At 36.2% G+C, this 22,325-nt stretch overlaps 4 protein-coding genes and 1 pseudogene across 5 annotated transcripts; 3 read left to right on the forward strand and 2 right to left on the reverse strand.

Moving 5' to 3' along the window:
- The first annotated feature begins 1,182 nt into the window (after positions 1–1,182).
- LOC111448973 (probable pyridoxal 5'-phosphate synthase subunit PDX2) lies at positions 1,183–3,959 on the forward strand. Its single transcript, XM_023088788.1, has 7 exons — positions 1,183–1,413; positions 1,494–1,621; positions 1,879–1,966; positions 2,058–2,131; positions 2,866–3,057; positions 3,488–3,582; positions 3,665–3,959. The coding sequence occupies exons 1-7, from the start codon at positions 1,359–1,361 to the stop codon at positions 3,786–3,788; spliced, it is 756 nt and encodes a 251-aa protein (XP_022944556.1). The 5' UTR covers positions 1,183–1,358; the 3' UTR covers positions 3,789–3,959.
- Positions 3,960–4,320: 361 nt separating this feature from the next.
- Positions 4,321–7,219, forward strand: LOC111448974 (DNA polymerase epsilon subunit C-like). Of its 2 annotated transcripts, XM_023088789.1 has the most exons (4): positions 4,325–5,061; positions 5,188–5,272; positions 6,813–6,854; positions 6,960–7,219. In XM_023088789.1, the coding sequence occupies exons 1-4, from the start codon at positions 4,609–4,611 to the stop codon at positions 7,031–7,033; spliced, it is 654 nt and encodes a 217-aa protein (XP_022944557.1). In that variant the 5' UTR covers positions 4,325–4,608; the 3' UTR covers positions 7,034–7,219. The 2 variants fall into 2 exon arrangements, with proteins under 2 accessions (XP_022944558.1, XP_022944557.1); XM_023088790.1 differs by lacking the exons at positions 6,813–6,854; positions 6,960–7,219 and adding an exon at positions 6,700–6,806 and having other exon boundaries at positions 4,321–5,061.
- An 813-nt stretch (positions 7,220–8,032) lies between these two features.
- Positions 8,033–9,250, reverse strand: LOC111448975 (annotated as a pseudogene).
- Positions 9,251–12,267: 3,017 nt separating this feature from the next.
- LOC111448153 (MLO-like protein 6) lies at positions 12,268–15,517 on the reverse strand. The gene is made up of 14 exons (XM_023087603.1): positions 15,320–15,517; positions 15,185–15,242; positions 14,851–15,104; positions 14,658–14,774; positions 14,527–14,587; positions 14,359–14,447; positions 14,154–14,228; positions 13,974–14,068; positions 13,831–13,880; positions 13,705–13,745; positions 13,404–13,613; positions 13,254–13,321; positions 13,101–13,161; positions 12,268–13,000 (listed from the first exon to the last, which is right to left on the reverse strand). The coding sequence occupies exons 1-14, from the start codon at positions 15,440–15,442 to the stop codon at positions 12,512–12,514; spliced, it is 1,791 nt and encodes a 596-aa protein (XP_022943371.1). The 5' UTR covers positions 15,443–15,517; the 3' UTR covers positions 12,268–12,511.
- A 4,231-nt stretch (positions 15,518–19,748) lies between these two features.
- Positions 19,749–21,626, forward strand: LOC111448733. The gene is made up of 4 exons (XM_023088450.1): positions 19,749–19,898; positions 19,981–20,068; positions 20,152–20,623; positions 21,109–21,626. The coding sequence occupies exons 1-4, from the start codon at positions 19,871–19,873 to the stop codon at positions 21,448–21,450; spliced, it is 930 nt and encodes a 309-aa protein (XP_022944218.1). The 5' UTR covers positions 19,749–19,870; the 3' UTR covers positions 21,451–21,626.
- Positions 21,627–22,325: the final 699 nt, after the last annotated feature.

The raw sequence follows: 22,325 nt of genomic DNA on the forward strand, positions 1-22,325 counted from the left end.
GGGGGGGGGGGGGGGGGGGGGGGGGATTTACAGGAGAATGGAGAAGGGAGAATGGGATGATGAAATGGAATTAGCGAAGCAGGATGAAAATAGGAAGGGAGCTGAAAGAGAAGACGCGTCCGAAGAAGAAGACGAGAGAGAGGTACAGAATGACGGGACAGACGGCTTACCCTTTCTCCCTCTTTTTCACCATTCTCCGATCAACATCCAAAACCCCCTCCACCTTTTAACTATTTTCGTGCCCAACCGATTTATTATTATTATTATTATTATTTATTTATATTCTTTTTTTTTTCCCTTAAATTATATGATCAGCCCTAATTTTTTATTTTTATTTATTAATCTCCAAATTTAATATTTACTACGCTCATAAATGTTTTTTAATTTTACTTCGATTTCACAATTTTTATAATTAATTAATTTAACAAAAAATACTTTATAATAATAAAAAATTTTAAGTCAAATTGTTATAAAATAAAATACGAAAAACAACAAATTAAATAAATGTAATTAATGGTTACTTTTCATATACAATTCCATTTTTTTTTCTTTATTAAAAGAAAAAAAGAAACATTGCTAAATGAAAAGAGGTTTAATGGAGGTAATGGATAAGTGTTCGAATGATTTGACTGGTCAAAATATGCTACCAATCTCGAGGCATCTTTTAATTTATTAAAAATAATGGAATCATATTCTTATTATTTAGACGAATACGACTCTCCACAGACCTAAGGGCACAACTAAATTTAGATGAATACGACTCTCCACAATAGTATGGATATTGTCCGCTTTAAGCATAAACTCTCATGGCTTTGCTTTGGGCTTCTCCAAAATGCCTCATACCAATGGAGAGTGTATTCTTAGATTATAAATCTATTACCATTCTCTAAATTAACCAATGTGGGACACTTTCATCCAACAATATTAACGGTAGTCTCATGTGAGGTCACATATTAATTACAGGGAACAACGGAACATTTCATCTAGGGGTGTGGAAACTTCTTTGTGAAACAGACTAGCATATTTAGCAAGCTAAAACAGACAATATTTGTTATTGTTAGGGATGGATTAAGACGAGAGAGAATATAAATTACCAAATTTGAAAATTGAATAAACAGGAGAATATGTGTTTTTTTAATGATTTAATTATCTAGGGAAAGAAAATTATTCAAAAAGTGAGCCGCCTGTGCTGCAGCCAGGCAGGCTCTTCAAATTAGCGCCACTCGAAAGAAGAGGTTGGAGGTGTTCAATCAGCAAGCGTTTCTGATTCTCTCTCAATCGCTCCCACAGCCTTCTCCTGCTTCGTCGGAGCCGGAGTTGGCGCCTTCTAGGTCTACTGAACGCTCCAATTCACGAACATGCCTGTCGTCGGCGTTCTAGCTTTGCAGGGATCTTTTAACGAGCACATCGCAGGTTCTTCTTCTTCTTCTTCTTCGCTATTGCTAGTTCCTTTTGTAGATGAATATGAATTGTTGTGTTATTGTGGCGCGCAGCTTTGAGAAGGCTCGGAGTGAAGGGCGTAGAGATAAGGAAGCCTGAGCAGCTTCTTAATGTAGCTTCTCTGATTATTCCTGGTGGAGAAAGCACCACCATGGCCAAACTTGCGGATCTCCATAACTTGGTTTATTCCTCTTTCCTCTACATATTGCACCTATAATTGCACAAAATTGAACATAGGAATAGCCTAAAAGTTGAAGCATCTTGCATTCAATCGTGTTTAAGCCGACATCTAATCTTTATTTCTCGATGCTATTGCCCCGATAAAGCTGTTTTCGCAGATTAGACATATCAGACATCTCAAATTGATGGTTTCATTATCATCTGGCTTAGAATTAGAATCGAGTGTATTTATGTTGTCGTAGCTTTGTATATTTCCAGTTTCCTGCTTTGCGTGAGTTCGTTAGAATGGGGAAGCCCGTGTGGGGCACCTGTGCAGGGCTCATCTTTTTGGCAAACAAGGCTACTGGTGGATTTCCTTCCTCTTTTCCTCACCATTTCAACATCAATAAAATGCTTGAAATGCGCTCTAAACTTGGTATGGATACATGAATTTTCAGGACAGAAAACCGGTGGACAGGAACTTGTTGGTGGGCTGGATTGTACTGTTCATAGAAACTTCTTTGGAAGTCAGGTAACTCTTGTTGCTTTCTCTTATTCGGTTCTGAAACTAGGAAATTGGCATGGAATGTGTTCAGGAATCAAATTTGCATGAAGCTATCTCTGCCTGTGTGGCACTGTAGCCGACATGAACTTTTCCCTTCAAGTCATCCGACTAGTTGAATCAGCTTCTGATGTTTTTTTGAATCATAGCATGTTGGAAAAATACAGCCATCTGGGGAGCTTAGACACTTGTTAATGACCATTACGTGTTAGAAATCACGGATCTCCACAATGGTATGATATTGTTCACTTTGAGCATAAGCTCTCGTAGGCTTTGCTTTTAGTTTCCTCAAAAGGCCTCATACCAATGGAGATGTATTCCTTACTTATAAATCCATGATCATCCCCTTAATTAGTCAATGTAGGATCCCTCCCACAATCCTCACTAAGCTATTTGAAAATCTACCTTACTACGGGCTCAAATAATGACTTTTCCCCAATGAAAAGTTTCATACTTGATTTAAAATCCTCCATCTCACACGTAGTATGAGATCTTCATTGAAGCATGGAGTTCAGAATGCAGAATCCTTGATGGTTTTGTTTGTACACAAGCTGATCCAAACATAATTATTGATGTTGATTCCGAATGTTCTGTCTTTCCCCGGATACATGTTATCAGCTTATTGTTGAAGTTCGCTTTATATTCACTTGTCCATTTCTTGAGTTCAGAGTTTCCTAATTTAAGAAGATATCATTATTATGCAGCTTCAAAGCTTTGAGGCAGAGCTGTCGATACCAGAGCTAGTGTCTACTGAAGGTGGTCCGGAAACATTTCGTGGAGTTTTCATCCGAGCTCCTGCAATTCTTGAAGTGGGATCAGACGTCCAAGTGCTGGCTCACTGCCCTGTCTCTTCAAACTCTTCCTTGCATTCAGATTCCTCTGGTGAAGGCAAAGAGGTTTGTTGTATCATCTCTACTCTGCTAGTGCCTCTAATTTGAACACCTAAATGATTGTAATCTGTATATATGAGCCACAAGTTTCAGACGGTACATATGTCGGTTTTGAGTCATAGTTCAGTAGAATTATAATTTCACTGTCACACTAGAGTGTGTTAAGTCGTGTTCCAAATTGGGTTTTAAAAAGAATTAGGCCAAAAATTAGGATACATTTTGAGAAAATAAAACTTCTATCGAAGAAGAGGAAGGCTTTCATAAAATTTCTCGTAGAATCTTGAATGAAGTTTTCATTTTGTACATGTCAGATCATGAATGAATAACTGCATCCAATCTCCAAAAAAATTCCTATTGTTTCAAACTTTTTCTTTTTGGAGTGGAACTTTCTCTTTTCCTCCTACCCCTTCACATTATGGTTTAATGAATATCTCAGGAAGAAGGTTCAGAAAGTAAAGTGATTGTAGCAGTGAGGCAAGGGAACTTACTCGCAACAGCCTTCCATCCTGAATTAACATCGGATAACAGATGGTATAGTGTAGTTCTAACTTGAAATACTCCACAGCATATTATGATGATCATCTCAAGTGAGTTACAACAATGGGCTATGCAGGCACAGTTACTTCCTAAAGATGGCTGGCGATGTTGAAGAATCCTCAACTAGCACAGCAGCAGACATAGTAGATAACGATTCGAGATTCGAAAAACCAAAGATCGACCTTCCGATTTTTCTTTAGCTTAAACCAAATGAACCCCTCCTTCCTCCTCAACCCACACTTACCTTTTCAAGTTTCATTCTAGGTTTAATCTATCCATTTCACAATTTGGACCATGATTTATGTTCCTAGGATTCTTCTGTTGTATTAATTTGTTTATGACACGTTTGATGTTCCTTATGTCATGTTACATGGAGTTTTGTGTTTTAGTACTTCAAAATTCCTCCTCTCATAACTAAACAAGCAAGAACATGATAATGATTTTATTTTTTATCTACATAAAGCGATTTTAATTTCCATTCTCCTACCAGCACTTGCGATGTAATATTCTCGAAAATAATTAATCAATATGTGGGTTGTAGATTCATTGAAGTGTTGATAAAATATAAGTAATCAATGAAAAGAAAATAATGAAATAATTTGAATCTAAATATAGTTAAATTAGTTAAAATGTTATGATAAAAAAAAAAGAGTATAAATAAAATATGGGAAAGAAGATTTGGCTCAGCATGTTCTATACGGGGGTGAGAAGGTGCCCCGGGAGCTGGGGAAGTGAAAGTCGCTAAAATCGGCCGAGCGCAGTAAATAGAGTCCCAGATGCAGGCCAGATAGAGCATCAATTCTTCAGTGCGAGCACGCTGTATGTTCTATACCGAGTACTCAGTAAATTATAGACCACTGCAAATCTGCGGGGAAGAAGGCGCAAATCCTTCTTTCATTTGTTGAGTCAAAAGGACATTAAAATCCCCCCTCATCTAAGGACGATGACTTGCCAGTGTGTAGGTTCTTGGTGAAAAAGGACCCGTAGTTCCCCCAAATTCTCAAACACCGATCTTTAACCATGGCTTCGTCCAAAAAATCCAGTAGTGAAGCCAAGAGCAAAGAAGCGGGAACTTCAAAACCAGCCCCCAACAACAAGACCCACAACAACAACGCCAGAACAATCGACAAGGTTTATTCAAAGAAGAAGAAGGTTAGCAACAGCAACAAGCACACTAGCAATGGCTCTGTGAAGGAGAACGAGGTGTTACCCATTTCTGCTCCAGGCGATGCCGAAGAAGACAGAGCAGAAACCACGAGTAAATCGCCTAACACCTCCAAATCGAAGAAAGTTAAACGGAACCGTGGAAAGAAAGAACAGAATGGTTATGTAGAAGAAGAAGAAGAAGCAGAAGAAGAAGCTGAGGAGAAGATTTACAAATTCCCTATGAATCGGATCAAGAAAATCATGAGGGATGAGAATTCTGATTTGCGCATAAATCAGGAAGCTTTGTTTCTCGTCAACAAAGCAACGGTAAGCCCTCAACACCCCGCCCCACCCCACACAGGCATTGCTCAAAATTAGGTCTTTTCTTGTTGGTGGAAGATGGATAGGCATTGTTTGTTTCTAAAGGTCTGTAAGCTTCTTAATTGGTTGCAGGAGATGTTTCTTGTGCAATTTTGCAAGGATGCATATGCGTGCTGTGCTCAGGATCGCAAGAAGTCTCTTGCTTACAAGCATCTATGTAATGTTCCTATTCTCTATCCTGATATCATGCTCAATCTTCATTTTCATTTACCCTTCTTGTCTGGTTCTGATCTAAAAAGAAAGCTAGACCTGTGAATTATATCGTTGTGTACTTCAACTGCACTATCATATGCCCATGGCAGGGCTTTACCTTTAATGAAATGTTTCAATATATGTTCCCCATGATTCAAGGGACCAGATTTAAGAATGGCTGGTCTTGTTTTTTCTGTATTCATGCTGCAAAATGAATAGCAGCATGATGGTCAGCTATTTAGTAGTGACAAGGAAGATATCATGATCACTGTCATAGTTTAACATGGATTATGACCTTAGATTTAGGTTACTCCAATTACATGGTTGTTAAGGGACTTGAATTATATGAGCCTCTATCTGTCAAACTATTGCGTTGTGGAGAATTACTGATTTGTATTATCAGTGCATTGCTTTATGCTTTCAAAGAGCTAGATCCCCAATGAGTTCACATATATGAGGAGGAAGAATAAAAGCCAGTGGAAGGAAAGTTGTTGAATCTGATACTTGGGAAGGGCATAAGTTGGTTGGGGAGGGGTCCGTAATTGTAACAACTCAAGTCCACCACTAGCAGATATTATCCTCTTTGGGTTTTCCCTTTCGGGCTTTCCTTCAAGGTTTTAAAACGCGTCTGTCAGGGAGGTTTACTCACCCTTATAAAGAATGGCTTCGTTCTCCTCCCCAACCGATGTGGGATCTCATGATCCACCCCCCTTCGCGTTCCCTTCTCCATTCGATGTGGGACCCCCCAATCCACCCCCTTTCGAGGCCCAACGTCCTTGCTGGCACATTGCCTTGTGTCCACCTCCTTTGGGGCTCAGCCTTCTCGCTCACACATCGCCCGGTGTCTGGCTCTGATATCATTTGTAACCACCCAAGTCCACCACTAGCACATATTGTCCTCTTTGGGCTTTCTCTTTCAGGCTTCCCTTCAAGGTTTTAAAACGCATCTGCTAAGGAGAGGTTTCCATACCCTTATAAAAAATGGTACGTTCTCCTCTCCAACCGATGTGGGATCTCACGGTAATTGATATCAGCACTCCTTTTGGACAACGGTAAGGTAGGTGGTCAAGGGAACAGAAAGGGAGAATATTGAAGTACATATTTGGTAGACAAAAATGGGGAGGGATTGTGAGTCTAGTATGAAATTTCAATTTGGATGAGGAGAGAACAGGAAGACTCCTGGATCTCTTCCCTTTTGTTTTGTTCTGCTATCTATTCCTAGAAAGTGAATTCAAGTGTCTATCATCTGTCTAGGGGACGAAATTTTGATAAGCCTTTCGTTTTACTTATTGCTTCATATATCTACTATTGCTAATAATTTCACTTGTGAGAATTCTGAAGATACTTCTTTTCTTTATGACCACATTTTGATGTTGGAAAATGTGGGGGTAGAAAGGAAAAAAGGAGGCATTTTCTTCTATCCCGAATAAAGGAAAAGAGGAGGCATTGTGTTATGTGTAAGATTTTTATTGAAGTAGTAGTAAGACTCTCCTTTGTTGTTGCAGCATCAGTAGTTTGCAAAAGGAAGAGATACGACTTTCTTTCAGGTACGTACATACCCATGCCTATTACTTAAGGCTCAACTACTGCTACTATTAGAAAGATTCTTGAACTGTCAAACGCGGTATAAGACGTGTTTTTTTCATCTCCAGATTTTGTCCCAGAGAAATTAAAATTTGAAGATGCATTGAAGGAAAGAAGCATGGCAGAATCAGGAAAAGACTAGGCTTTTTGATATCTTAATCTAACACTTCATCTTGTTCTGTGGATGTGTTGGGTTTAGGTATCTTTTTTTTGTCATGTCAATGGGAATACATGGAAGTTAGAACATTCATTTTCCCTCCGTACAGTTCTGTAAGTTTATTAACGACATCTCAGATCTAACATAATTAAACTATTACTTACACAGGGATCTTTTTTCTTCCTGGGCAAATCCAACAAATCTATTTGCTCAAAAGCAGAAAATAAGGGCAAAAAATTCTTCTCTTTATATTTGACTTCTTCCAATTACACTAAGTTAATAAAGCTCAATGGAAACGGGAGATATTTGATAGTAAATCCAGAAATGAAATGAAGTAATTCTACAGAAAGCTAAGAAGATCATTGAAGTGCAGTATTGAAGTCAATGAATGTTCTTCCAAATTTACCTCGCAACTCAGGGCTATCCCATAGTTCAACCACTTGAACAATAAGCTCTTAATCCAACTCAGCTTCATATACTGCACAAACATGACATGTGTTAGCAGAGAATCGCATGTTTTTTCTTCAAAATCTTCTGGGAAAGTTCCCTCTTCTTAACACATTTTTAGAGAAAGATGGAAAAAGTGAACTCACTTGTACAAGTAAGAAGCGATTCCAAGAATTATACAGAGAAAAACGACATTGATGCGGAAGTTTTGGCCGGAATCTCACCTTCAAATACAGAAGCACAGTAAAAAAGGGTGTTTTGTTTTCAAAGACAATTCTTGCCGTTACCTCATAGAGTGTTTTCTTGAGCCTAACATTGGTATTTTTAATCTAATTAGTCACCTTATTTACCTGTAAAAACGTCAAAAGCAGAACCAGCTACGAAACTTGTCATCTGCTAATCTTGACCAAACAAACTTCTATAACTATACCTTTGAATCGATCTCGTCAATTAATGGAACTTGGCTGTTCAATTCCTGGACAAGGATAAAATCAATTACAAGAACCAAACAGGGTAATTAAGCATCTCATTTGTATATCTTTTCATTTCACTACTTAAAAGTTTGCTTAAGCTAATGAGTTAAAGGTAAATTTGATTATATAAATACTTCAACACTCATCTCGTTCATATCATGGGCCAGATTTTTAAGCACATCCAACCCTTCAGATATGATATCAAGACCTTGGTCCTGCAAAAATGGTCACACAGATCATTCGAAGCCCAACCTCATTGTCGTAACAAAACTGATAAGCCATGATATTGGAATTACATTAAAAGGATTATATTTGCTCCAACTCACTTGTATAATGTCATTCGATTTATCTTTAATAGTTTGTGTTCAGTAATGCAGTCTAAAATGAGCTTAGAACTAATTTCCATGGCATAAAAATGGTAAAGAAACTCACAGGCCCGTTTCATCTTCCGCATGTCATACTCGTTTCGAAATTGACTTGATTCTTCACTTTGCTGGAAATACTCGCTCTCAAAGTTTCCATCTAAAGTGCGTAAAACCTGATAAATCAAATTTGATATTGTTAGATGAGGCGGAGGACGCCCATCCTCCAGATTGCTTGGCTCCTGAGGTACTCCTATCTGGTATCGCTTTAATCCTCTCTTGAAGCGCAAGAACAAGATCATCTCCGACTTCGAGCTCTTCTTTCGGAACACCTTTAACCTATAATCATAAACAATCACATTCATGGAGATTAAGAAAAGAAACCAGAACAGAGAAAGCCCTAACTTCAAATTCTATCTCACCATCTTCAATTAAACAAGAAGACGGAAATTTTCACCTTCTTGCGAGCCAATTTACAAAGTTTCGGCACTTCATCCATCAATCGGGCCTTCTTCCGTCGAACCTGGGCATTCATCGCAACTGCAGCAGTCCTAATCTTCTCAGTTGAGGCGACTTCAGATTTCTAAAATTAAATTGGATAAGTTATTGAAGAACAACAACAAGAAGACAACGAGCGGGAAAACCTGAAGAGCGGCATGGATTTCGAGTTCAACGGCAGCGAAGAGGCGAGAAAAGACACCATCACCATAAGCATTGAGCTCGCGCTGTTTCTGAACATCATACTTCTCGTATCTCTGGCAAACGGAATCTACTCGGAAGATGAGATCGATTACAGTGATCTTGGCATAGGCGAGGGAGATGAAGAACAAGGGCAGGAGGAAGAATGAAGCAGAAATGTGGAGATAGAAATGGTTGGAGTATTGTTTCTTCTTCATTTTGGACAACCATGAAAACCTCTTCTCTCCGCCTCACACTCTCAGACGTCCGGCGTTTAAAGCGGTTTCGAAGATGCAACCGAACCAATGCCCATGGCGGGTAACCATATTTTTAAATAATAATAATAATAATAAACAACTTATTTTATCTTAAAATTTTAATTACAAATAAGAATTTAATAAGCTTTCATCCATTACATATTTGTCTCTCAATTTTAAAGTTATTTTATTTATCTCTATAATTAAATTAAAAATTAATTAAATAAAATTATTTTTCTAATGAAATTTTTTTCATTGGCCGTCACATTCTAGTCCCGTTAATTCCAAGAGCTAAGATCTGTGAAGATTCTAATATGATATAAAACAACTGTTCTCGTAAAACTATTTCCTGATATAAAACGACTATTCTCGTAGAACTATTTCCTACGCCAACGTATCCAAAGTGATTAGTGGTCAGCATTCCTGCGTACCCTCTTCCTTGATCATCGCTCCCGAATCTAAAAGTGACATTTGGATGTAACCGTGAGACTTTGGTTATAAAGATTGGCCGAACCTAGATTTATGGATAGATTCAATAATCAAATCCAAAATTCAACTCAATCAATATGAATAACGACCTTGATTAGTAAACCTCCAAGATCATGTAAAAGTCCAGCCGGGAAGAAATCTAATGTGTGAGTGAGTACCAATCAGAAAACGTACACAAACCAGAAATGACGAGCAAATTGCTAATAAAGATGATCTAAGCATAAAACCTAGGAGAAACAGTTCATCTTCATATCAGCTACAGAACGATCTGGTTCTTTTGATACAACGATCGTAAAATTTACAGAGCAAAATCCGAAAACAAAGCGTTATATCATCAGGTGAGTGGAAACTAGAACATTTCAAAGCACGTTATACAGAATGAACAGAGGATTAAACTCCAGCCGCGGATCTCGCGCGGTAGAGCTTACCAAAGACGTGGAGGACGGTGACGAAATCGATGAAGCAGAGGCTCAAAACGAGGACGACGGTGGGAGAAATCTTCAAGCCTGGAGCAACATCGGTGTAGAACCTCAACATGTTGCCGCCGCCGCCGCCGCTTGATCCACCGCCAACGAGTCCAGTAGAGCCGGCAGCAGAAGTGGAGCCGAGACGGCGACGTCGAAGGCCAGCCGCGAGGAGCGACGACGCCACGTCTGGAGGTGGAGGAGGATGCGGATTGGGATTGAGAATCGGAGAGGAAGATCGGAATCAGGTCGATTTGGGGGGAAAATGAGAGACAAACAGAGGAGACCCCCAAATGGCTTCCCTTACATCGGGGCTATTTTCGTAAATTCACATAACCGAAATAAAATATATAATAATGTTACTAAAAGCTTAGATCTAGAAAGAAAGAAAGCAAGTAATTTACAACTATTTATTAATCTTTTACAAAATCATCACAAAAGCAGCGAATGCATCGGATTCAGCCCTAACCGCTGGGCGCTCCAGTTTACGACACACCGCGATTGAAAACCGGAGGCGGATCACGGCCGCCGTGCAAGGTGCGAAGACGGCGCTTGCTTCGCTCGCGAGGATCGGTCGGTTCTCCATCGCCGACGTAGTGAACGACGGCAACCGTCAGAAGAAGCACTCCTAAACACAAAACCGCATAGCAGTGGCGCCCTAGCCTGCCGAGAATCGCCCCCACAGCCGTCTCCATCTCCATTTTTCTCGCTCCGGTGAAGAAATTCGTGGATCTGATCTTGACTGAGGAAGAAATTGTACAAAGTGGTGAGAAATTAGTGGAAAATGACGAGAAGATTTGGGGTTAGGGTTTCGTCATTCTGGAAATGTGGAGCAATGATTGAACGGGTGAATTGGATAGAGATGAAGGTCGAAGGGGGGATGGCATTTCGTTGGTGGGTCCCGCCTGGGTTTTTCTCGAGAAAATATCTGAAATATAATATCGATTCTTTCTTTTTTTATAAATATAAAATTAACGAATTTGTTTAATTAAAAATTTTCTTACATCCTTTTGCTTTGATTATTTTTTTATTTACTAAGCTTATAAAATTACCAATTTGGTCCCACAATAATTATGAGAGTTTGACATTAAAGTAAATGATTAATGCTAATTATAATTCTAGGTCCAAATCACTCAATTATTTTTGCTAAATTACAATAAAATTTAAATTCGTTAAATAATTTTACGGTCTTTATCATAAATTTAATTTAGTCTCGTCTTTTATATATATATATATTTATTTATTTATTTATTGTGATGTCCCGCATTGGTTGGAAGAAGAACAAACCACCGTTTATAAGGGAGTAGAAACCTTCCCCTAGCAGACACGTTTTAAAACGTTGAGGGAAGTTCGAAAGAAAAAATCCAAAGATGACAATATCTGCTAGCAGTGGATCTGGGTCGTTACAAATAGTATCAGAGCCAGACACTGGGAGTGCCAGTAAGAACGTTGGGCCCAAAGGGGGTGGATTTGAGGGCAGTCCCACATCGATGCCTTCTCGTTGTTCCCCACAGGGGGTAGACACAAGGCGGTGTGCCAGTAAGGACGCTGGGCTCCAAAGGGGGTGAATTTGGGGGCGGTCCCACATCAATTGGAGGAAGGAAAGAGTGCAGTAAGGACACTGGACCCCGAAGGAGAGGGGTGGGGGTGGACTGTTGATGTGCCATGTTGGTTGGAGAGGAGAACAAACCACCATTTATAAGGGGGTGTGGAAACCTTCCCCTAGCCGATGCATTTTGCGTTTTAAAGCCTTGAGGGAAAGTCCGAAAGGAAAAGTCCAAAAAGGACAATATCTGCTAGCGGTGGGTCTGGGTCGTTACATATATATAGGTAAGATGAAGATTCAAGTGGTCGAGAATAATGAACTAAGATTAAGACGTTAGAATTAAGGATAGAGTCATTGTCAAAGTGGTCCGTATATTTTTATTTTATAATAAAAGTAATGAAATAAAATATATATAAATTTCCAAAGTCAAAAACCCAATTCACATTCAACATTTAAAAAGAAATTATATATATTAATAAATTTATTAATTACGAGCCACTAACTAAAATTAAAATGTACCTTTCATTTACATCAACCAACAATAAATTATTCTACAAATCTCAACCATTTTCCTTCGGTTTTTACCATAATACCCTCACCATTCCTCTCCTCACCCCAAGTGACGTATAATTTACACAATAATGCGTCAAAATTGTATCATTTTAAAAAGAATGACTCCAATCATTAGCCTCACCCCATCTATTCAATTTCATCCCAAAAAGTAAAATTAATTAAATCAAATTAGCTTCATACTCCATCGACTCTTCTATCGAACGAGAATTCCTTCGGGCCCACGTCAATCTCGTGCTGCTCACCGTTATTATTCGCATTCGAATTTGGAGTCTGGGTCGTCGAGTCGATTTGGGGTGAATCCCTGTCAACATCGGCTTCGCCGACCTCCATGTTGCGATGGAAGTGGTGTTTGTGGGAACTGGAGCCTTCGACATCGAGAGGACGATGGTGGAAATGGTGCGATGGCGAAGGAGAGTCTGGATCCCATTGGTCGTTGTCGAAATTTGATCTTCTAGGAGAGGTATGGAAACTGTCCAATTCGCTTCGATAGTGGCGGAGAAGGTGCACTGGTGACATGTGGTGGGAGGGTGTAGCAGGGCGGCTCGACATCGGCGTCATCGACCCCCGATTTTGCTTGATGTGTTTGCGAGCCGTGTGGTGCCAGTTTCTCAACGCTGTCGCTACTCTATCGTTGAAAATCGTCGGCTTCATCGTCGAACCCATCTTCATTAAAAAAAAAAAAAAAAGCAAACAATTAAAGCTAATTATTTCGAGTGAATGCATATTATATGGTTTTGGGATGTAACGAATTCGAGTCACACACCTGTGTGACTAGCGCATAAAGAGGCAACGTGACATAACTGCATAGGATTTGAACGAGGACTCTGTTGCAATAATACAAAAACACAATCACTTTATTATGATTCGTAAAAATTATTTATCATGTGACAGACGGTAATTGAATAATTACAGTTACCCCATCGTTATTCTGATCACCAAATCCTCGATATGCTCGTGAAAACAAGATTTCATCCCGAATTCTTTCTGTAAAATTAATAAAAATATTTAAAATAAAAATTAAAAAAACTATTTAAAAAAAAAAGAATATATAGAAATAATAATATACCCAAGTCCAAGCAAAGAAAGCAAGCTGAAAGGCATTCTGAAAGAGCACAAAATTGATGAGATAAAGAATGAGCCGGGGCCGGTTGAACCAAAACAGGTCGTCCCCCGGTTCGACCACCGGCACTCCCTTCACCACCTCCCCTCGTTCCTGAATCCTCAGGCCCATTTTCGTAATTATCACTTGCAACTTAGTCCCCACCAATAACACAATCTGCACGTACGTACACAATTTATATTAATTAACCAACGCCCCCCCAATATCCCAATAATATCAATTTCACCCCAAATATGTTTCATCTTACAATTAATGGCACAAATGGCAGCCATAGATAAGCCCTCCACCCTGCAAAACCCCAAAATATATAATTATTATAATTATTTTTAATTCATTAAAAAATAATTCCGTTTATTAATTTAATTTTACTCACCGTGGGTATTGAAAAGCAGGAAGAGGACAGCGAAGAACCAGATGGGTGGGCTGTAAGTGAGCATTTAATTAATTTAGCTAACATTATGGGCATGAAATGTAAATAAATCAATTCATAGGGACTGATTTGAAATAATACTCAACCTGATACTGACAACCACCTTGAAATCTTCTTCCAGCGATCGCTTTATGTATTTCCTAAAGTCAAATTTCTGATCGCTGTGCGGTGCCAGGTGTGCCTATTCCAATAATTATTATTTATTTTAAAATAATAATAATATTATTATTAATAAATGACGTGAAAAAGAAAAAAATAGAACTAACCATGACAAAACCATGTCTTAAAGTCAAGTAATCAACCTTAGGAACAGACCGAACAAATTGTCGGAAGAAACAAACCTATCCCAACAAAAAAAAATTTAACTTTAAAATATATATTTTTTAAAGATATTTAAATAAGAAAGCACGTGAACTCATAAAGTAATTAATTATTTAATTAAATTAACATAAATGAGTTGGTTTGGCTTACAATCCACATGAGGAAGGGCGATTTGGTCCAGAAACTTAAATGTCTTCGCCCGAACGACGTGTCTCTTGCAAAACGGAATCGTTCTGGATCTGTCGTGTTTAAACACAAATGTTAGCTCGCACGAGAATTTATTAATAAAGTATATAATTTCGGGGGATTTTAATTTACCATGTGAAAATTGGTACTCGACCGTTCTCGTTTCGTTTTCCCACGACTTCCAGCTCCTCATCTATTTATTTATAATTAATTATGAACCGACAAGAAAAAATAAATAAATAATAAAATGAATTTCCACGTACCTTAGCATTACCCAAAGCTAAAGTTAAGACACAGTACAGAACATGGAAAACGGCCAATACGAAGATGAATATATGCAGCTGATGGATTCCTCCTTCCGACACGAACGGAACTTTCCCCTGCGTTTAATTATTTTAATTTAATAAATAACGAATTAATTTTAAAAAAAGCACACTCCGACGTCGTTTAGTATACCCTCTCAGCACATTTGTCGGATCCACCGGCCGCGGCGAGGACACGGCGGAAAGTGGCATTAACAGGGGACATGGCGAGAAGTTTCCGGCGACTATTGTCGGAGTCGATTGAGTCATGAGCTTGGGTTAACTCCAGCTCTTTTTTAGGGCTGCATGGATGCCACGTGGCGGCGACTTCTGGGGGTATACAAACATTAGTGATTAAGCTCTGTCCGACCGTTAGGAGCAGAGAAATGAACCCCAGCAGCATCAGCTCTGTAATTGAAGAATTGGGTATTTAGAAATTGATATCAAGAGCTTCAGAGATTGATATCAATGATGGATGAGTATGGTACCAGATTTGATCTTCTCCAGAGCTTCGTAAAGAGCTCGTTTGTGCTTCTTCTTAAGCCACTGCAAAGATCAATACAAAATTTCTTAAAAAAACAGAGCAAAAATTGATGGGTTATTTATTTATTTATTTTTGTTACCTTTCCGATGAGATGGAGAATGTGTTCGATGATTATGGAAATCAGAACCAGAACGAAACAAACGACGGCGACGGCCCACGTCGGCGTCTCTTCCAAGGACCTTCCGGCGCCACCTCCGGCCATGGTGGTTTTCTGGGAAAGAGAGAGTGCAGATTCGAAGGAAGAAACTGAGAGGGATTTAAATTGGGGGAAGCTGAGACTGGAAGACGATGACTTTGACTTCATAACGCGTGGAGCAAATGAACAGATAAATAAATTAAAATTAAAATTAAAATTAAAATTTTATATTTATAAATATCAATTTTTTTAAAAATGGCGTCTTGCGGTTAATTTAATTCCATTTTTAAAGAGTCCCAGTGGCTTCGGTCTCTATTTTTTTTTTTTTTTTTTATTTATCAAATTAATTAGTTTATTTTATTTTATTTTTATAAAAAATATCGGTACCATAAATCCTCAGCCAAGTTGTGTACAATTAATTATAATTTAGTTAGTCAAACATTTTGTAACATAGACATTTCTTCTAAAAAATAATAACAATTAATTTCTCTTACTTTTTCTTGTATTTATTATCAACTTATTAATGATTTTGAATCCACACCATTTGTTTGAATTTTATTTTATTTTTATTTATTACAGTTTACTCATAAATATTTATATATATATATTGTTTGTTAGCCTAATTGTGGTATATAAATTGAATGGTCCCATTCATCCATAAATCACCTACAAACTTTAATAATTTATTAAGTAATAAAAAATCAACCATTTTGCCGTTCAATTATTATCCCATTTTGAAAAATACGAAAGTAATTTATTTTTATTTTGGATAAAGAAAATGTGAATGCATGGCTGCAATTATTAATCATTAAATACCCACTCTTACCCGCCATAGTTTAACAAAATTATTTAAATTAAATCACTATTTACACATTCAATTATATATATAAAAACAATAGATTATATACTTTTAACACGAGATTTAATGTATTAGAGCTTATTATATATTAATAATATTATTATTATTATTTCAAACGGTGGAATGATAATTAGATCGGTAGGTCATATTTGAATGTGGTTTTGTTTTTTTTTTTCTTTTTAATTGTCATTTATATAAATAAATCTTATATAAGTAATTAGTGAATTGAGTCCGAAAATTTAATTTAATTCTCTAGTCCTAATTCTTCACGTTAGGTAAAAGGTCCCAAAAAAAAGGGGCTTTGTTTGTAATGTTTGAAAATGTCAACGACGAATCATGTTTACACACGTCAGCAATTAAAATTGATCCTTACACGTGTTGACACGTAATTGAGCGTAGAATGCGGACCCGCTGGTTCCTTTAGACCGCAGTTCTGGACCGTCATGTAGACCATTTTTCATAATATTACAAATGCAGCCGCTCCTTACGACCACACCAGCCGTCCCGATGTTCGGCACTCACTTTCAGCATCGAATGTATCAACCTACTCAAATTTGAGTAGTCGATGGTCGGACGACGTATACTCAAGTTTTTAACTCCGCTTTGAGAATATAAAGTTTTTAGAAAATAAGGGCACAGAGATTAATTTGAAACTGAGAAGCTAACAAATAAAAAATTAGTAACTAATCACATCCCTATAATACATTATTTTTAGTCTATGATACGTTATTTTGTCAAAAAATTATATTACTAGGAAATATAATAAAAAAACTATATATCATGAAAGCAATAAATCAGTATAGTACCGGGATTTGGCATACAACACAGATGCTGCCATGGGCAACACATAATGGATAATTATAACCGTGACATTTATCAAGTAATAAAAAATATAAAATAAAAGAAGATAGAGTTTTTAAAACAATTAAATTAAATTTTCTGATTAAGAACTAAAATGAAATTTTATTTAAAAGATTAATGATTATTGTAAATATCTTTTTGTATTTTCAAATTACATCTTTACCCTTGGAAATAGCAATCAAATATTTTATTTTATTTATTTATTCCCATCAGCCAATATAATATGTGTTGGTGTAGTTTAATTTAGTTTAATCATGCTTAAAACATGTTAATTATTAATTACACAAAATCAATTAAATTTGATTTTATCATGAAACAGAAAACTAAAACGACGTAGTATTTAATCAGTCATTTTAAATTCCAAATTAAAATTTAATATTAAAAATAAAAATTTATAACTTATTAGCGTCATACAGGACTGATCATGTAGCGTATCAGACCCACTGCTATTTTCTTTTTATTTTTTTAAATTTTAATTTAATTAACCCGAACTCTGCGGTCAATATAAGAAACCCTCCATTTATTAATTCCTATTTTATTTTTATTTTTAAATCACAACTAAATAAAACCTCCTTTTATTATTATATTTGGACTGCAAATTAAATAAGTTTGCTGTAAGTGTCACCAATAAAATTTAAAAAATTTTAAAAATTTATATTAAAAAGTTTTACAAATATTTAAAAAAAATATTAAAAAACGTATTAGATAATTCATCATCGCTTCTTTGAAAATGATCATTAATCAGTCAAAATACGGAAATATTAATAAAAATGTGAAACTTAGTTTGAATGAAAAAAATAAAATTAAATAAAAATGACGAAGAGTCGTGAATTATAAATTGTCAATTAAAAAAATGTATAATTTTATCTTTTAATTAACCTAGCGTATTCTTCCTTCTAGAAGTAATTAGTCTTTAAGCGAACAAATTAATGAAGATTAAGGAATAATTAACAATCTAAATCCATTAGTTTTTAAATAAATGTTTGTTTAGTACAGAAGCGAAGGGCGACCAAGTCTCTTCACCCAAAATTATGAGCTTGAAATTCTACAAATCCTATGTTTAAATAAATTATTTTATTATTATTATTATTATTTTAATGGATCTCATTAATAATTTAAAAAATGTATTTCTTATGAAAGAAGACCTAATGCCCCGGTCACCGGTTTCAATCATTTTGTTAATTAACTTAATAATCCTTCTCTTTTCCTCTAATTTAACGGAGTTTTATTTATTTATTTATTTAAATATTTTAATTAACAATAATTTAATTGTTAACCTACCATAATTATTGTTTGAACTTTTATTTAGTCACTAATATTTTAATATTTAAAAATAAATAAAAATGCTCTTATCGCCCGTTTTTTTTATGGAGAACCGTTCACATTTTGTTTCAAAAATGCCTTTCAGTTTTTAAAAATTTCATTAATGCCGACTTTTTTAAAAACTCAAAAAAAAAGAAAAAAAGTTTAAAAAATTTTAAAATACATGTATTATGAGTACATGTTTTAAAAATACTCTTGAATTTTTAAAAAATAATATTAAAAAATTTAAAATTAATTTATAAAGTGTTGATAGACACTTTTTGTCCTATATTGATAGTAAAAATTGTTTTAAACTTTTTTCATAAAGGTAAAAAAAGTTAATTCTACTTTTTAAACTTTAAATATATATATATTTTAACATAAACAAATGGTAAGGATATTTTTTAACCTTAAAAAAAATTAAAAAGTATTAATGAAACATTTTAAAGTTAAAGTATATCTGAAACAAAATGTTAAAGATAGGTGACAGTTTATTATAAAACAAATATTTAGATGTTTATATTACGGCTTACCATCAAATATATTGTATTAATTTATTATTTATTATTTTTATTGTTATTTTTATATTATGTAATTTACCATATTTCTCTATAAATAATTATAAATAGAGAACTTTCTATGGTTTCCGCAAACATTTTTACAAAATATTAATGATTTTCATCCCAAACGAACGTAAACATATTTTTTTTTAGTATTTTTTCTAAAAATTAAAGATATTGATTAAAACTTTCAAATTTAAAATGTAAAATTGAAATAAATATTTGTCCACATGACTTATACTTTTAAACTATATAAGTCATACAAATCTAGACTTCTTCCACTCACAATGTAAACGTAGAAAACCGGATCAAAGGAAAATGGGTGGGAACTCAAGCCATACTTTATTCCGAATGAAAGTCAACGCTCGATTAATTGTTGAGCTTCTATCAAAGGTTATTATCAATGGATAGTGCGAGACGAAAGAATAAAAAATATTCGTGAATTCTGTCTCTCGTTTCTTTTAAAATATGAGATTTTGATAAAAATTAAGGTATAAAACAGTGATCTGGAACGATCTGATGGTACTATGATCTTAATTTCGTTGAGCTTTTGTAAGAATTTTAGGGGAAAGGATCAGAAAGTTGATGTTATATCAAACATAAAATTTATATTTATATTTAAAGGATAAATTAATTTAATAAAATGAAAACTGACTTTTTTTTATGAATTATTAAATATAAATATATATATATATAAAGATCATTAATGGGCTCGAAAATTGAGCCCATGTCGGTGGAAACACGGCCCATTTGATTAAATTAGAACCCCTTGCCGCCCTTTTCAAGTTTTGAAGTTTCAAATTTCCATCTGATCCTTTACTGTTCTTCTCCCTTCTCTCCTGATTCCACAGATCTTGATTTGCTGAAAGATCGGCGTTAATTCAACTCAGTTCACTACATTCATTGCAATTAATGGATCCTAAGCTTACTCAGATTCCAGGTATTGATCCGTTTCCGTTTTTCGTCATTCATTTCCTCTGAATTTCATTACTGATTTTTCCAAATTTGATTCAAATCGGCAGCGAAATCCCTTTCCTCGAAACCGAAATTCATCCGAAAGCCATCCTACGAAGCACCGAAAATCACCGCCTATCAACCTCCGATTTCCAGGTACTACATCGCTTTATTATTCTCAGTTTCATTCTGAATCGAGTTCTTCTGTATTAGGGTTTGAATCTTGTTATTACAATTAGACAGAAACGAGTTTTCGGAACTGTTCGAAGCTCAAACATACCGATCAAGCCAGTAAATGAAAAGCCCTTAGCTAAGCCCTTAATTGGAGCTATTAAGAAACAACCTAAATCCACCCGATTACCTCAAATCGCGGTCAATGTTACTGCTGATCAGAAGATTAATGAAAAATTGAATCCGAGGCCGAAGAAAAAGAGCCCTAGCATCAAACAGCAAGTTACGGAAACGGGCCTTAAGGATCTGCGTGTTCAGAACGACGTCGTAGAGCCTCATACGCCGGTGATGAGACCTCGTTTCTTGAAGTCGAAGAACGCCGGCACCCCTTACCATACGGCGGAAAAATGTAGTAACTGCCGTTTTGACAAGATGGAGACCTCGTCATATTGGGTTGCTCAGATCAAATTAGCTGAGTCCGCTGGCAAGCATTTTGTGTCGGCTGATTTCTTTCGCCTTGCTTATGTCTGCAATGCCGAGGTTAGTGTAAATTACATATTTGAACATCATATCCAGTTAATTATCTTTGCCTTTACGATAATTAAGGTTAATTTAAGTAAGTTTATCAGAACCATTAGTTAATCACATAGCTTTGGTAGTGTTTATGAGGTGTTTATGAGCTTAGAACTATAGAAAAGAAGTTCTTTGATTTGAAACACTGAAATGCCAATATGGGTTTGGATTTTCTGGGGAAAATATCCATTTAAATTGTCCTCCAATGAACTGGGCAGAGCATTTTTCTTTTAATGATGTTATGAAATTACAGAGAATCCTGTTTGTGAAACATCTAACTGGAGAGAGTATCTTCTTCTTTCTTTCCTATTCGCATGTTCATCAGCATTCCAGTCTTGAATTTGTGGCAATAAGAACAAGATTTTCCCTGAATTTCTCTCTGATCTTTTGGATTTGCTCGGAGTTCTGTTTTTACCTTCAGATTTATAATGATGTGTGGGGTATTTTAACAGCCGATCAGGAATCTCAAAGTGGAACTAAAGCGTTACTTGACTCGACATGAACATCTATCAATGAACACTGAGTGGAAAGATGTGAGTCTTAGCTACGGCTTAATTCAAGATGACGACAATGGCGGCCCCAAGAATCCGTCCACTGAAATCTGTGGCAGTGAAATCAACAAGGATCATCAGATTGCGGCAATGGAATCTGGGACACCAGAAATCAGTAGCAGTAAACTTGACAAAGATGAGATTGTGGGAGCCGATGTTGGCGAGCTAGGAACCGAGACAAGTCAAAGATGGCCAAATTCTTTGTCTGTAGAACCGGACAGATCCATCAAAGCTGACAGGTGAACTTGATTTTATAGCCTTAGTTCATAGCCATTACTGTGCTTGTGTTGTGTAAATGAATGTACTGTCCTTTGTGCTTGGCATTGCCTTTTTCACATTCCATTTCGTAGACTAGGCAAATGACTTCAATATTGTTTAATGTTATTCAAGCTATATATAATATATGGCATTAGTATTCATTTGCTCCATTGTCTAAGCTCACACACAGTTAGCAGATATTATTATTTTTGGACTTTTTCTTTTGGATTTCCCTTCAGGGTTTTTAAAACGTGTCTCCTAGGAAGAGGATTCCACGTTCCCCTCTCCAACTGATATGAGATCTCACAATCTAACCTCTTCCGAGCACAACATCCTTGTTGGTACTTGTTCCTCTCTCCAATCGTTGTGGGATATCACACTTAGTATGTTAAAGTGTTCCTCTCTCTGATCGATGTGGGATCTCACACTTAGTATGTTAAAGTGTTTGTTTTTTTTTTTTTGTCAGTTCGATCATCTCGAAGTGAGGGTTTGCAAGTACACTATCTTATCCATCGAGAATCAACAAATTTTTGGGTCTAGTCGTGCGATTAGCCAGTGAAAGGTCCATCAATCAGCTCAACAAGCAAGGAAGCAAAGTTGGTCCCATGAGAAAAAAGAAATAATTGCAAAAAAGGACATTTTAGTTGTTGACATCACATAATTGTCCTTACAAATTGGTCCCTAGGTTTTATGCTCTCTTACAAAACCCTCCCATTTAAATTTGACATGTCCCCTACCCTCCACACCACTTCATTTATTGACATAACTGGCCCCTCCTTTTTCCTTTTTTCTCATTGTTTCCCCCTTTCCTTCCCCAACATTCTTCTTTCATGTTTCCTTCTTTTTAAATATACTTCTCC

The sequence above is a fragment of the Cucurbita moschata genome, unplaced genomic scaffold (genome assembly GCF_002738365.1).
Source record: "Cucurbita moschata cultivar Rifu unplaced genomic scaffold, Cmos_1.0 Cmo_Scf00010, whole genome shotgun sequence".
Classification (NCBI taxonomy): Eukaryota; Viridiplantae; Streptophyta; class Magnoliopsida; order Cucurbitales; family Cucurbitaceae; genus Cucurbita; species Cucurbita moschata.